Source organism: Cyclopterus lumpus, chromosome 21 (genome assembly GCF_009769545.1).
Source record: "Cyclopterus lumpus isolate fCycLum1 chromosome 21, fCycLum1.pri, whole genome shotgun sequence".
Classification (NCBI taxonomy): domain Eukaryota; kingdom Metazoa; phylum Chordata; class Actinopteri; order Perciformes; family Cyclopteridae; genus Cyclopterus; species Cyclopterus lumpus.
The window spans coordinates 16,249,918-16,266,649 of record NC_046986.1 but is presented as its reverse complement, the minus strand read 5'-3'; the positions used below and the strand labels follow the sequence as shown (position 1 = coordinate 16,266,649).

General features: G+C 40.6%; 1 protein-coding gene across 1 annotated transcript in view; it reads left to right on the top strand.

Annotated features, from left to right (window-relative positions):
• Positions 1 to 9,185: 9,185 nt before the first annotated feature.
• lrp1bb (low density lipoprotein receptor-related protein 1Bb) overlaps positions 9,186 to 16,732 on the top strand; it is a 172,887-nt gene continuing 165,340 nt past the window's right edge. The window contains exon 1 of the mRNA XM_034561869.1: positions 9,186 to 9,357. Coding sequence (XP_034417760.1) covers positions 9,186 to 9,357 — 172 coding nt within the window. The remainder of the gene's footprint in view (positions 9,358 to 16,732) is intronic.

Below are 16,732 nucleotides of genomic sequence, written 5' to 3'. Positions count from 1 at the left end.
TGAAATGTTTGCCTCACCTGAGCGTTGCAAACTATAATGGGCATTAGCGATACAACTGCTGCAGTGAGCACTGAATCTGGACAACAATAGATTCACATTCAAATCTATTTGAATACATGTTCCCTTGTGTTCAGAATGTCCATGTAGCTCTGTCAAAATTGCAAGAATAGAGCTAACGAGGTCATGATTAAAAACGTCTGGCTTTGCTTTTACATTCTTGGTTCATTCAGAATTCTATAAGTGCTTGCTTGTGTAAGTCTATATTACAAATCACATTATATATCTGCAGGGCAAAAAGGCTGTTCTTCCTGTCTTACAGCTTTGGAAAGAAATGTAGATATTTTCTCTCTTTGGAAGCATTTATGGAGCCATATTAATCTTCGCTGCGGGCCAAGATGTGGAAAACACTCTGTCCTAAGCTTTGTTTAACAAGTAATATGTGTTGCTTATCATTTCCTTACTTTCATCAGCTTTGGGACCTGCGGCTGGTACTAAACACATATATATGTGCATTGGCATGTTGATACATAACAGATGTGTTTTTAGCTGAAATGCAACCCCCATGTCAATGTGTGAGGGACATTACAGTCGGCTTCAACGGTAATCATTGACAATTACCATGTGCCTGAAAGAAAAATAAACTGTTGTTGTCCCATTTTTATAGATGAAATGCCTCTATTTAGTGCTGTGGATCTTCAAATGTAAATGTATGAACACCAACTGAACGTGCTTCAGCTTTATCTCAGCTATATTTCCAGCATGGTTTTATCTATATCTTTTTGTCACTGTAAGTAAAAATACAGTGTATTACAACTGGCCACAGCTGTGGACAAAGATATTATATTTTTGGGTTGCCATCCGTCCGTATCATTCTCATGAATACAATTTATTCAGATTCGGCACCAACGTCCACTTGGACTCAAGGATGAACTGATTTGATTTTGGTAGTCAGAGGTCGAGGTCATTGTGACCTCACATTTGTCTCATTCTTGTGAATGCGATATCTCAGGAGCGCCTGGACTTGTTCACACAGAGTCATTGCTGGGATCTAAAATGAGAGGTATGCCAATTATACACGTTGGAAACAAGCCGATATTTAGATTAGATTAGAAGCCTCCTTTAAAATACAAACCAAAAGTAATGCCCATAATATTTGGAAACAGTAAGTGTGCAGAAGTAAATGTGTCTATCTTTAATTCTCAACTTTTTTGAATAAACATTAGCATTTTATTTGATGATGGCCAAAAAGTTTCACGACGAATGCAACCACAATAAAGGTAAAAAAATAAAACCCAGGTCTAATAAACCAGAGTTAATCCACTTACATGAGCGAGCCCACACTAATGTCACACCACCGTAACCTCAGCTTAGATTTTAAGTTGTCTAAGCGAGCTGTCCATATCTTCATATTCTTCACCCTTAGACATTTCAGGTGTTTTATAACTCCTTGAACTGCATACACTCTGCAATAATGAAAGTATCAAGCCAGTGCATTATATTCTTTTCAACGAAGAATTCAAGCTGAGTGTATCTGCCAATCATTAAGCTGTTTTACACTTTCTGAGATTTAATGATGGACTCAACATGTGAAAGTTATGCTGACACTTTCTGTACTTGCTAATGCCATATTGTGTCATATGCAACACCTGCTGGGAAGCTGTGAACATTGCAGCTGCAAGAAGAAATAATGTACTGCTACAAAATGCTGTTATACAATGGAATGGATTTGTTTTGGAGGACAATAGCTTGTAGATGTTTTTTCTAGTTTCTTCAGGGTAACATCAGAAGAAGAAAATTAATAGATTCAAATTGATTACATATTCGCCAAGTAGTTACTGCACTTGCTTTGTGAAAGTTACACTGAATTGACACTTGTGTTATGTCAAATACCTTGTTACAAGGGCTCTTGTGGCCCAATTGTACTAAAACGAGAGCTGGACATCATTTTTCAAATAAATTCCTTGTGTTGATGGTGCCACAGATAGGATAGGCGCAAATTAATAGGCTAGATTTTAGGGTGTATTCTTAATATACCTCAAAGGTACTAATTCTGTGGAGTTCATGCAAGTCTCAATGTATGTGCTCCATTGTTTGGCTAATCGCCACCGCTCTTTCCTGCGCTCATTTTTTATTTTTTTTTACGGCCTTTACTCCAGTTCAAACAGTTACACTGCTATCACGACTAAGGCTGGTTTGTGTTGTGAGGCACATTGGAAGAGACATGTTTGCCTTTTCTAATGAAACGAAGCTAATCAGATCTGCGTACGCTGACGCCCAGCAGTGCAACTTTGCAGGATTCACTGAGGAGTAAAGTGGAAAAACTTAAATAAAGGGCAAGTCCATCTTGATCACATGCTTTCATGGTTTGGTGGCAGGCAATGAGACAGAAATGTCACATTAGCAACGCCAAGTGGTTTATTGCACCATATAAACAGTTAAATAAAAGTGCCCTTTTGCTGATTTTGGACTATTGCATTTTTGCTGGTTATTCTCTAATCAATAACTTATTTTTTTACATTTGTAGACAGCTTGCATTTAATAAATACGGACTCAGCAAATAGTACAATTTACTGGATGGAAAATCAGGCTTAAATAAAATCCTTCTGTCAGTCCCATTCAGCCATTTATCTCGTATGTTTTAGCTCCTTAATTACTTCTAGTGAAGAGGCTCATGAAGATGTAAACGAGTAGGCCTGCAGCATGATAAATTCACTGTTTATACGCAATACAAATCAACTTCAGTGGATGGTAAGGGGAGAACATACTTTTTTTGTGTGTTAATTTTGTATTTTCTTAACCATTATTTATATGTGGGAGAGCATACTTATTTTGGGGATTTGGGAGATCTCTCTCTAATATACCACCCATTCCTCATTTCATGTCCCTTATTAGACTTTGATTATATTCTAGAAACCCTAATATGTATTTCGATCATTGCCACAATGTTCTTACTTGCAGTTTTCAAATGTTGATGATCTTTAATCAGGGGGGGTAATTTAGTATGTAGATGTTTATTCTGTTCAATTTTGTTTTACCATAGTAATATAATTTTAACCAATGTAATTTTCGGTTTCTGAGAGAGAACTTTTCAAACTGAGGTAAATGAGGTAATCAAGTTTGAGGTTCCAATGTGGATATATATAAGGATGTGGAGTTGTTAGATGATGGACAGCTCCCTTGGTGTCTGCAGTGGTACATTGGGGGCCATGGAGGATGTGATCCCTCACCATAACAACTCTCCCTCCACTCCGATAATGCCGTTTGATCTGGCAGCTACACCCGAAGCACTGACATGACCCACAGAGTATCAGCCGGCATTGGACAAACTCGGTGGAAACCTTGACTGGCACTTCACCCCTCAGTGATGACAAAACCCCCCATCTGCTTAAGCAGCTATTACTCCACCTGATTGGTAATCATGACATGGAGTGAGGCATAAATCCCTCAGACTGCTGCTGGTTAAGATAGAGGTCTTTGAAGGAACACGGTGATTAAGTGACCTTGGATGGAGCATGGAAAGGGGGCAAGGAAAGGGGAGGCTGAGGGGGATTTACTTTTCTATTATTGGCAGTATAATGACACATTCTCATGCAAATTACATTCATACATGTAGGCGGCATTCAAACCGGCGAACAGCTCAGAGCCCTTCAAAATGCGGTGAGTGACTTCTTACAGGAGTATACATTACAACTCACTTGAATGGTCTTATCAGCCTCAATCGTAATGAATTTGCACAAATTGAGATACCACAGGGTTCATTCATCCTATTTACCCAGATTCAGGTATGTGTAAACAAGCTGTCCCCAAGCAGCAGGTTTACTGCAATATCTTGGTAACTTTGATGTATCATAAACATTTATGTTCAAATGTTGGTGTGGTGTACCAACATGAGGACCAAGTGAAACGCTGTCACTCACAGCTACTTGCATGCTGTTCTTCAGAGGAACAGGGTGATGGCAGCCAGCAGGGTAAACAAGGTGGTTTTGAGTAATGTGAAAGAAGCATCAAAAGGTGGTCTTGGTGGAAACATTGCTATTTAAACACATTCAACTGTGTTGCACTGTGGAATCTTATTTCTTTTAAGCAGCTGTACATTGAAGTCTTACAATTGGGGTCTTACCATTTTGGACAATTCATTCAATTACTAAAATGATCCTTTTAAAAGTTATAACATTTCACAAGATTACTTCTCGCTGCCTTTAGTGGCACCAAAGTGCTAATCTACCTGGTAATTGTTTCTGAAATAGCCTCAATAGTGCTGTCTATTAGCCCGGCCCTCAAGACCCACTTGTCCTGCATGTTTTTGCTGCAGACCTCTTCATCTGATCCAATTAAGAGCTACACATTAACCAGACACCGTAATCAGATCAGGTTTGGACAAGCACTAAACACTTTTAAAATCCTTGCATGTGGTGTACCGTAAAAGGGCAGTAAAGAAGGTACAGCTTAAAATAAGTATTATGAATCATTCATTGTTTACTGGTGCAGGGAGTTATGCCAAGGAGCAGGAGGCCATTCTACTTTTGTCTTCATAAGCTTTTCATATGGTGCTGCCGTTTAATATTTTGTTGACATGCCCCTGCTGTTGTCGAGAAAATACAAGTGACCTCGCTCTGTGGTGTAGGTCAGGCAGCGTCTAATGAAGGCCCCAAAGTCTTACGGCATTGATTTCTTACCCATTTCATGCCTAGAATGCAGAGTTGTTCAGCGTTGCCATGGGGGGGATGTCCCCGGGTACTAACTGGCATTTCCCAGAGGCAGTTATACCTCGGATTCCATGAACACAATTACGACTCTCGTAATCATTATCATCATCATTATTTTCTCCCCCTGGTTATATTTTTTCAAAAGCATTGTTATCTTGCCATGACTTAGGGATTTCTAAGAATGATGTTTTTCAAATTTTTTTTAGGATCTAGAGGGAAGAGATGAGTGCAGCAAAGGTGACGTGCATATAGAACTGTGGGCATGCGTCCAGAAGAGCTGTGACATTCTCAAATTGTTCATCAGTCAGCGCAGTCACGGTTCTCTCTCTAGTCTTCATATTCTGATCAGAACTGACGTGGATGGCATTTAAATCTAAATACCACAAGGCACATGTCCATTCTAGAGATACGATTGTGATAACGATTAATTATCCAGGTATTAGGCATCATTGTGATGCATGGCACTGCGTTGGATCTTTTGGCAGATTACATATATGAAGATTAATACTGTTGTTATACTTAATAACTTGCTTAGTTTGGTTCATAGCCCTCTGCTCATACATAATGCATATATGACCTGCTGCTGGCCAGCACACTAAGTCTGCTTTGATAGTGTATGAGGGTTTACAATCACTAATCTATGTGCATGTACATGGATTGAAGTATGGGCTCAGTGTGTGTGTGAGCACATATGCAGACAGAAACTCTCCCAAGTGCATTTAAATACACCAATACACTTGGCCTCAATAACTTGTGAAACATTTATGTGTGATGTATTTTAACCTGTATGTTTGATTTATGTTCCCCAATCCATGTTTCTTTGAGCAGAATATTCCACCCTCATATACTCCGACTAATACATCATCAGTCTGACATCAGTGCTTTCGTCACGTTGTTTTGTTATGAAGTGTTTTTTGGAGCTCCCAGTTTCTCTCTCCACCAGATCTCACGCATTTCTCAAAATACCCCTACAAGTCCCTACTAAGACTATAGTCAATTAAATAATCTCATATTTCTGTCTTCAAAGAAATAGTTTGACATTTTAGGTATAGGATATTTCTTTATAGTTGATGAGGACATGTATCACTCTCAGGTGTGTCAGGGTGACGGAGGGAGCTGCTTTAGCAAACGGTGTGTAACACAAGTGTGATCATCAATATTTCATTAATTTGGTTACTTAGTGAGCGGTCTTTGTGCAAGCTAAGCTAACCTGCCGCTGGTGATTTCATGTGCAGTGTTTGTGTGTGTGTGTGTCTGTGTGCAAGAGTGATATTGATCTTCTCAGCTCATTCTTGCCAAGAGAGTAAATACGTGTATTTTTTATAAATGGTCCATAACACACACCAGAAGTTTAACCACCCGTGTTTGTTGTATTCGGGGTAGGCCTCCATTTGTTCTTGCTACCCCACCCCCCGCCATTATTTGAGAACCGGCGTTTATGACATTTACAAAACCAAGCGCTACCCATTTTTGTCTTAAATTGTGAAAAACTTTGCTGGACATCAGACATCATTGTAGCTGGACTTTGATTGTTTTTCGATATTGTACTCACTTCAAGAGTTTAAATGATCTTTTGTGTGAGAGTTTATACGTCCATCCTTTTCTTGTTTACCCCACACCACACTGGTTATTGGTTGACCTTGATCTCCCTGAATGCTGGCTGTGAACATAGGTGTAATGGACTATCAACGCCCCGACAAGTGCAAACACAGCTTGAGCCGAGCAAGTTAGATGAGCCGCAAATAGCTTCTTCAAGAAGCAGCTCCTTCTCAACCTGCAGCTGAAAGATAGGCCTTACAGCATGAGGAATATTCCTCAGCTCCTCACCACGGCTAACGTTTCATTCGCCACTTTGAGCTGTACACTGCTGCTTTTTTAACACAGGTTTTGTTTGAATAGGCCTGTGGCTTACGACTTATCCACTGTACCATATTGTGAACTGTGGGTCTGATGCAATTCAGGGGATTGTAAGGCCTTAGTGGTTCGTAGCTTACCTCATTGGAATATAACATTGTTTAGAAAGATACATGAAGACCTAAGCTCTCATGTAATTCAGACTTTAATAGAACTGAGCAGATAGGAGAGTGGATGCTATATAGCAAAATGTGAGATGAAGACATCTATAACGTATGTGTTGAGTAATCGGGTTAATACCGCCGAATTCAGAGCTGATCTCAAGCGAAACAAACTTGATCAAAATATGTGCTGCAAGAAGAGCTGGCTGGTCCTCCTTCAGCGGGTTTGCAAACCGTCTTCCCTGTTCCCCCGCCTCCAAATAACTCTTTGTTCCTCTATAAATCTGGCACATTTCAAAGGCTCAATGGCTTTAATGAGCCGCAATGTTGTGCCAGTGTTGGCTGTTGGGTGTCAGGAATGAAGCTCATGATAATGTGCCACTGTGTATTTCCCACTGTTATGGTAATAACCAGTTTTGTTTTTTCCCCCACTCACAGAAGGCGACTGCTGTTTTTTTTGGTCATTTTTATTTTTTTACTATGCTATTCCTGCCATTGCCACTCATTTGATGTTTGTACACACTTATCAGTAAATGACACAACGCTGTGCAATACTGCACCATGATATAGCTTTCTCATGCAAACACAGCAATATGTGGAAGAGAGATAAAAGAACAACGGACCAGTTACTTTCCCTCAGTCGTGTGTAATTGTGTGTTTTTTTGTTGTCCCCCGACAGCTGTGTCAAGAAGAGGCTGTTTGGAGAAGCAGCAGGGAAAGATGAATTGACATAAGAGGTCATTTGGTTGCCTCGTACTTGGCCCTTTAGCTTTCAAGGTGAAGTGGCATGAAAGGAGGTAGAACATCAATAGGTAACTGGCTGCTCCGAGGTCCAGGGGCAGTTTCTTTCATGGCTTCCATTGCAAGCTGAGAAAATGGCCTTCGCGCCACCGACCCTCTGCTTTTCAATGGAAATCAATTCCGCTTTTAAGGCTGTGGAGATATCCCTTTAGAGACTTCAGCAAGCTGAGCATGCCTCCGCAAACCTTGCTATTTTTTGAGAGAAAATGTAAATAATCTCGTCGCCATATTCATACGCTCATATGCAGTTCATCCGGTATGTGCTACAGACGCTATGTCGTTAGAAAAGGGCCAGTGTTTAGACTGAACTACCAGCATGTTTTGATGAAGATCAAACTATTGTGTGTTGCTTGATGATGGTTATGTGAAGCGTTTTTGTCTGCAGCCAAGTATCTTGGCTTAGCATAAAAACAGTCCATGCTATTATGAAGTCAACAGTGTTTTGAGAAATATTTGGCAAGATCCATTCAATATGTTGGTGCTGTTCCACTGTTTAGAAGCAAAATAATGTTCACAAGCCTATTCCTCATGCATTGTCGGGTTACCTTGAGACACCCCTTTCCCTGCTCAACATCACATGCATTTCATTATTTTTTTCTTTTTTCTTTGGTGTGCCCCTTTTTTAAATCCAGAAAAAAAGAGGGCTTTGAATATTTCAAAAGAGACCTTTCTTTAAATTGTAAGATTTCAGATACATTGCATCAGTGGGAATAAGAGGGGCAGAATAGATGAGATGTTTGACCTTTTCAGATTTGTCCCTGGGCAGTGAATTTGCTGGAGGATGCCGGGGCAGCGAGCAGCAGTGCGTTGAATTATCACTCTCACCGTTTAAACGCTGCAGACCTGATCTCCCACTTCTTCCTCCACTCCCACCACTAATGGGTTAAGAACACACTGGGAAAAAGATGGAGATAGAGAGAGCGAGTACGGGGGGGCGTCTGATTGTCTGTGGGTTAAGCTTAGAACAAAATTACAGTTTTTGCTCGTCACTGAGGAGAAGCAGCGGAGGGTCACATTGTGGCGTCAAATCTTTAGCAAAAGCTGGTGTCATTTTGCAGAGTGATCGAGCTGAGTTTCTGACAGCTACGGCCAGGAAACATGTCAACACTTTGACGGATGCTTGCTGTATTGAAAGGCAATGATGACTTTTTAGTTGACTGGGCTTTCACTGAACTCCATCCCCATCAATGAAAGCGCAACACCAAGGAGGCAAAAAGATAAGAACAAACTTGCCAAACTGCTTTGTAATAGTTTGCCGAGGCGCAGAGGACGTCATGTCTTTGTTGGAGGAGAGTGGCTGTCAAAATCACAACGTCTGGGCAGCATCGATGTCTGCCTATTCTGGTAGCGTGTTAAACTTGTGGGGTAGAGAAAGCATGGCAAAGAATTGTGGTTTTGCGAAAAACATACCACGGACAAACAGTCCTCTTTGATTGTCAACTTCTGACACTATTGAGCTGCAGCATCTTGAAAAGCATTGGCTTGTGTTGTTCAGCTTCATGTTTCCATGTATCATATAATAGTGGTCATTTTTGCCTCCTCACCAGACCCATTTACTGCATGTGTCTCTACAGAAAGTTCCTCTCCACTCAGACTCACGTTCAAGTGTACGCGCATCTTTTCTGGGGAAACATGCAATCAACCTGTTCACTCTCATCACCTCATGCTACATCTTCTGTCTCTTTCTCCACCCCTCTCCTCACGCCACCCAGAAGCCATCTTGTGTGATATCGGGGAGTTTCACTGTCACGACCAGGAAACCTGCATCCCTGAGGCCTGGCTCTGTGATGGCGAGCCCGACTGCCCCGACGACTCAGACGAAACTGACAAAACTTGTAAGTCTTTCATTCCATTCATTTCTCTCTAACGCAAAACTATCACATGGAATTCTGCCACATCGCTTCATTTGTCAGCGAGTGTCATTTTTATGGTATAGGCGCTTGTGTGAACATGCTTTAAGTGGTGTTCCAGTATGAACCCACTCCCCTCATTAACAATTCAATGCTAAGCTTTCTTTCACAAGGTGTTCAGCAGGTCACTGATGTTGTGTTTTTACCCCAAATGGTGTTCTAAAAAAAAAAAAAACACCTTATACAATCAGCTGGGGGCTCATTTAATAAACAGACCATAGGTTCCTCACTAAATGTTTGTGTATGTAGAAATGAGGAAATATATGTACATCATGCCTCGTATCCTGCCCTCTACACCCCCACATGCAACCCTAAATGGTCAATGCAAAGCACCTCGTGAGTGTTTGCCAAGAAATCCGCCTGCTGATCAACCAAGAGACCAAGAAAATAACTTTTACGACACAAAAGCTTGCGGACGAGATGGTCCCCGAACATTCGTTCCCTCCTAATTCTTCCATTCACGTAGTCCTCACAATGCCGGTGCATCCATCACCGCAGCATTACGTACGGGTGTCAGCACAGTATTTATATGACTACGTCCATCGGACTGATTGCTTCACACATTGCCAAAATGATCGTTTCAATCAGTGTATCACCCTCCCTGGATATCATTTGAAAATGGAAGTTTGATAGGTTAACACAATTTATTTATTCACCTTAGTTTTGTTATGGTTAAATTGGCCAGCAATATGATTGGCACTCGTACTGATGATATGCAGTGTAATGCAGTGTAATAGTCAGACTTCGATAATGTACACAATCCATAGGTGCAGGCTTAATCTTGTGAATGTGAGACAGCGCTGATGAAATATTGACCACAATTAGATTTTATATTTGACTTTGTTTATATATTTTACAATTGAATGGTGTTCATGTAATAGTTATGTCTCACTCGCTTAAGCATAGATAACAATGCTGGCAATATTAATGATGCCTTTCACATTTCAGTTCCCCAACGCACCATCTCCATCGCCAGTTTGCCCCGCCTCCATAGCGTGCGTACACACGGGTCAGAGTTTCCTTACAGGTGTACATATTTTCCTATCAAGTTTGTTTTTACAGGTCACCACTCTTGGATGGGAAGCGTCGTACACCTCTTTCAGGCCCCGTTTTTGTGCGTATGCAGCGGTTATAAATGAGAACCCTGTTTTACCCATGTTTACATGATGGAGTGTTGGCTTAACGATTGAGTTGCTTATTTTCTTACTGCCACCAGTGGCACATGATACATATTTCAGTGCAGCAAAATGGGGCGTGCCTCCTTTCCAGTGCATTGAACTCATCAAATTTGGTTAAAACCAGGACTGACGCCATGTCTATGATACAACACAACGCTGACTGCTGGGCTCACACGTATAAACTCCAGGACTTGATCCTGCAATTGGGAACTTGTATTATAGTCGAGCGGCTAAAACTGTGGCAGGCATTTTGGTACTAAGTGCATGTTGCCATGGTGTCCTGTCTTAGCCTTATCTTACTCTTTTGCATTTTTGATTCGACTACTTCCTCCAAGGGCAGGAAAGCAAAAAAAACGCTCAGTGTGGTTGCAAATGGGATTTTATTGGGAGTGCTGTATTATGTATTAAGTGGAAATTATGTATTATGCTGCGAGAAATCGGCTTGGCTGGTCTGACTGCAGTCATGTAAACCTTCATTTGTCCTTCACATCAGAATAGGCCGACGCATGCATGCTCATGGGTATTATTTATACACATCTGGGACATAGATTTTCTTTAATGGATAAACAGAAGAGTAATTTGACATTATTATGAGCTGGATTAGCTTCTGTAAATCCCAATGAGACTGTCACTGTCACACAGTGTGTCACTGTCACACAGTGTATAACAGACAGGACTTGAAAACCAAATTATTAACATTCACTCCAGGTTCCTCATAAGTGTGAGTTATTGGCAGTAGTTAGGACCTCATAGTTCTGGTAGTGACATCCAGGCATACATTGAGCACATTGCAGAAAAATGATTAATGCGTTTGCAAGAGTTCATATATTAGGTTGGCAATTCTTGGTGCAGAAAAAGATGGAAGAGTCGCTGCTTATGTCAAAACTATATAATGACCGTCACCAGCTGGTAACATATTCACAGCTGGTAACATGTTACCAGCTGCTTGCTCTGTAATGAAAGAATGCAATAGAGCGGTGGCTTGTTGAGGGAGTTTCTCATGTTGAGATAATGCATCACAACTCTGTGGCCAAGGCTGTACAAGGTTTGAGAAATACAGAGGGCCCAAAACTGAGCTTGCTCGAGGAGTTCATCCTTGATTTCACCTTTGAGACACATTTCTATTATAAAAATCGAAAACTATGCAAACTCAATAACAAACAGTATGTAAACATAAGCACAATGTGTGTTATGCAATCATAAATATATACACTAATGCTGTGTTATTGCATTGCATATTGAGTATGCTAAATTTAACCCAGAGGTTCCACTACTATAATCAACAAAAAAACATATATACAGTCTCTGTGGTAATTACATTGTTTGAACTGGATTACGGGAGTTTTGGTTTGTGCCAAACAGCACAGGGAAATAATGCTGATCCTATGGGCACAGTGGGTGGTACCTCCTCTTCCTCTCTAATCTCATCACCTGTGACACCTCTTCTCATTCTTTTTCTCTCAGTCTTGTTCCGTATGTCTTCCCTTTCCAGTTTTTTTCATTTCCATGTGTCTCAGTGAGGTTAGCACAGTGTCCATTGGTATTTACATTTAAATGTACAATATATTTTTTTCACCAAAATAAAGTTATTTTTTAGCAATTATTTCACAACTTTAATAATATTCACCTGATGGTAGATGTGGCTATATCAAGGCCGTAGCTATGAGTCAGGAGATATAGAAAAGAGATGGAGGGATGGATTTGCTTTCCTCGAGACTTCAAAAGTTTTTGTGCATCTGTTGCATTTTTCCCCTTAAGATCTTTGTGTTGCTGCAAGTTTTACGCATAGCCACGAATATCCGTTCACCTTTACTATCGGGTGCTTCTCTTATTGAATGCTTAATTTTCTTTTGTTGGATTGTGATGTGTGCCAGATGTTTTTCCAATGACAGACTGTCTAGGAGTGTTCAGAGGAGCAAATGCTATTTTTTTTTACTAAAGCCACACAATTTTCACACTCGGCCTGTGCAAATTGTTTGAAGATATTATCAGGGTATTCTTAGCTTGACTTGTGTCTGTATTATAAACTGAAGGTATGAGCTTTGAAAGAAGTGGTACGATGAAAACCTCTATCCAGTTGTGTTACAAGACATGTTTACATTTATTTAAGATTATTATTATTATTTGCATCAACTTCAATAAAACAAGAAATCGATGGAAATGTACAGACCCCACATTTTCTGACTCTAGGGTGAGCAAAACATTAGCAAAACATAATAGTTTATCTGTATATAGGACTGTTTCAAACTGAAAGACAAGGGTGAGTTATGCTATGCTATTACATTCAAAGTAGGTTAATGTCATATTTATTTTTACTGTATGCATAATTGGGTCTACGGGGTCTTTGTTGGCGGTTCCCAGCATATTTCTGATATCCTCTCCGATTGCTTTCTCGCTCACCTTTGATCTGTCACTCTCCCTTGGTGATACACGCTTTAAATATAATAGATATAATATAAACTCTACACGGTTGCTGTGGCCAAGTCATATAATCTCCAGAAGGCAATTCATTTTTACTTTGATTAATGCTGGCTCCATTTTTATTTACAATGCCTGCAGAAAGAAGACCTTGCATATTCATCTAAGAAATTTGGTACAGCTCATTATGATGGATTATATATTGATAGAAATGGAATTAGATCAGCTTTGCCCTGCAAACAGGAGACAGGATTTGAATGTATTCTGCCTTCTTGAGTGATAGCAAGGGCTGCAATAACCTGTGAAAAAAAGATCCTTTATATAGGATGATATGCACTGACCGAAGCCATTGAGGATTAAAAAATAAGCAAAGAAAGTAAAGGTGTAATAGCATCACTACTTTGATGTCAGAGAAATGTATTATCTTAAGTAAAAAGTAGGTTAATACATTACACTCCTTTCTAAAAGTAAAAAAGAAAAGAGTGCCTCTGATGGCCTCCCAGTTCCCTGTACTGGCTCGGTCAGGGAGATGTAATCACTGCATCTTCAAGGCCTGTGGGAATGTGGGAAGGGAAGATGGCCTTGGATTGCAATACCCAGAGACGAGAAGGAGGCAGCGGTTTATCCGTTCAGCCGTTCAGCTGCAGGCCTCGCGGGACTGGACAGCTGACGACTGTTATTCAGGGATGTCCGAAGAAAACCTGTGCGTAGTTCAAGCAAACACATTCTCACAGCAAAAAAAAATAAAGAGTCAAACCATTGTTGTGTTATGGGGCCAGACAGCATCTTTTGTGGTGACAGTTAAAGTGGAAAGATTGAGAAATTGCCTTGGATCATATTCTTAGTTTGTGTATCATACTTACAAGGACGCCTGAATGTCAGGGCTGTCTGGGGACTCACAGATCTGCTGTTTGCTGTGCATTTGAGATAAAGTGGGACAGCCATAATTCACTTTCTGTAAATATCTTCTCCAGTTAATTTCTTTAAAAAAATCTGTTGGTGCTAATGGCTGTCGGCATGCGGCTCTCTCCCTGGATTGATGCCACACGCTTGCAATCACTGTCTTAGAACTTAAATCCTTCATGAATCCTACAGGAGGGGATTTCATGGACTTTTGGCTTGTCTCAGTAGTGCTGCCATGAGGAGCTCTGTGAATCTGGGGGACGGGAAGACCAGTGAATCCTGTGATTGAATTGTCACTCCCAGAGGAAAAGACAATAAAAGGGGTCAGTGGCTGACTTCAAAAACATGGTCACAGAAGCGGTGTTTTATGGCTAGAGCTCGGCTCGACCCAATCAACACCGATGTTGATCTCGGTGTCCTCGAGGCACGGGGGATGAGAACTGTTCAAAGAAGGCTCTCTCTGGGGTTCTTAAACTTATTCCCCTTTGTAGACAAGGGAGGGCATGTCTCGGCGTCCCTTCCTCTAAAATCCTCAGATTCTCTATACTGAGTTCATCAGTATCCTACAGAGAGTTTGAACATATGCAGTAAGGCCCAGCACAGGGGTGCAGCGTGTTTATCTCATGGTTATGCCACTCAATATATTAGGGTTCACCGTTTTGTCTTGACACTTGTTTTATACATCTTATGTGTTCGCAGTGTCTGGATTCCATTGTATTCAAGATATGGTTTCCTGTCCCTGAATGCCACCTTGCTCCATGTTTGCTGATTCTGCATGTGTAGAAAGCTTGCCAACTTGTCACAAATGTATTTGATAACCATATGCCAATGTTGTGTAAAAAGCTTGTTTTGCTGACCCCGAATGGCTAAACACAAATAAACAACATAGCTTTGCTATAATAAAGTTGTTATTATGGAGCCGATATGACTTTATTTCTGAAGCAAATGTGAAATTCAATCATAAATCTGACATATTGTCCAGTACAATATGTTTGGTTGCAGTGTTTGTAAGTCTGGGTGGTGTTGTACCGCATCAAAGTCTTTTAGTTCTCTTATCATTATCATACCTTAATCTTAGATTTTATTTCACATGAACATGATATTTCCTAACTGTAGCCAAGCCGTTGATGTCATGTACAGCATGAATTATAAAAACATTGGTGCAGAATTCATGTTTGTTTGTATTTTCTGGCTCTGGACGCAGTTACAGTGAGACCCTTTTACAATCACAGCCAGATTCCTCTAAATATACCAGATCACTAAACCCAATCCTGATTGTGATGTACATTACTCCAAAATTAAACTCCTATATCCATTTCAACTTTTGGAAGCGGATGATGAAGCCTGCTTTAGGAGTCCAGATGATGTTTGTTCAGTACGTCTGTGATGAAGCTAAAGTGACCACAGTTGGTGTATTCCAGGCTACATATCAAAATCCTGCTGGGTATTTTATCTGGCAACTTCCGTATTGTAATAAATGTATCACAAATGTGTCTGGTTCCCACGAGAATTGGCGGCAGTTGGAGGTAATGTAGCGTAGCACCTTGTTATTGAGCTGAAGGACGGGGCCTTTTGCATTATGTAACGTTTATTTTCGCTCCTCTCCATCTCTCCCTCTCTGCTGATACGTAACCCTTCTGTTGACTCATCAAAAAAAAAAAAGGAAACAAAAAACATGCCATTATCATATACCGACAGTACAAGACTTTCAAAGTCTATAAGTCCTTTTTCATTTGCATGAATCTGATTTCACATTGCTGTCTTCTGTCAAAATTATTAGAAAGCATGCAGGCTATGTTATCACATTCTACAGCATTTAATGTGTAGTGTAATTTGATATCGTATTCAGTCTGACGCCTGATTTGAGATCAAATGCACCACATTGTCCTTCGCTATCAACCTGTTTAACCTGCTACACGTTCCTTGCTTGCAGGCAACGTAATCAGCTATTTGTTCTTTTTTGCAGCAGCAGCAGCAGCAGCAGCAGCAGCAGCAGCAGCAGGCTTTGAAATAAGACTTTTAATTTTCTGTTTCTCTCCCTCTTCCTCTCTACATTTGGAACAGAACTTATGTACACTTCCCCAGGCTTGTGCCATCTGTTTTACCAGTCGTTTCAGTAGGCGGGGAACAGACACAACAAATATTGTGTGTACTTGTGTGTGCGTGTGCTTGGAAACATTTCTTACCATGAAGGCAGTGGATACTTTTAAGTCTCTACAATTCTGTCTTCTGTCAAAAATGTGATCGTTGCATAAAAGAAAAGTCATCCTCTTTGCCCTTAACATGTAATCTAATCATATTCAGTTATGTGCTTGCTGCATCGCTCTGCTTCTGCAGTTTAGCACATTTCCGAATGTTTGAACATTTGTCTTTTGTCGAAACCATTAGTTTAAGAAGGATTGTCGTTGCCTGGTGACAATCGTGCAACCGCGCCATGTCTCATCCATATCAAAAGTGATGCACTGGGAGGAGCACATCTGGGCTTTGTCTTTGCTCTCACAGCCCCCATCTCAACAGCTAAACGGCACTGACACATTTTCCCTCTTGTACATCATCCTCGTAAGAGTATTATAAAGGACAGCGTACCAGTGTGTCACCTGAAGAACCAAAGAAAATAGAGCATATTTTAAAACCTGACATACTTGCCGTCACGGACCCAGTGTGACATTGAAGTACCAAAGTTGACATTATCTCCCCGCTGCTGCAGCAGAAAATAAAGCATCGCTACGATGTGGGCATTAACTCAAGAGCAAACCCAGTGACACATATTTGCCACGACACCCAATGACAATAATAGCCTC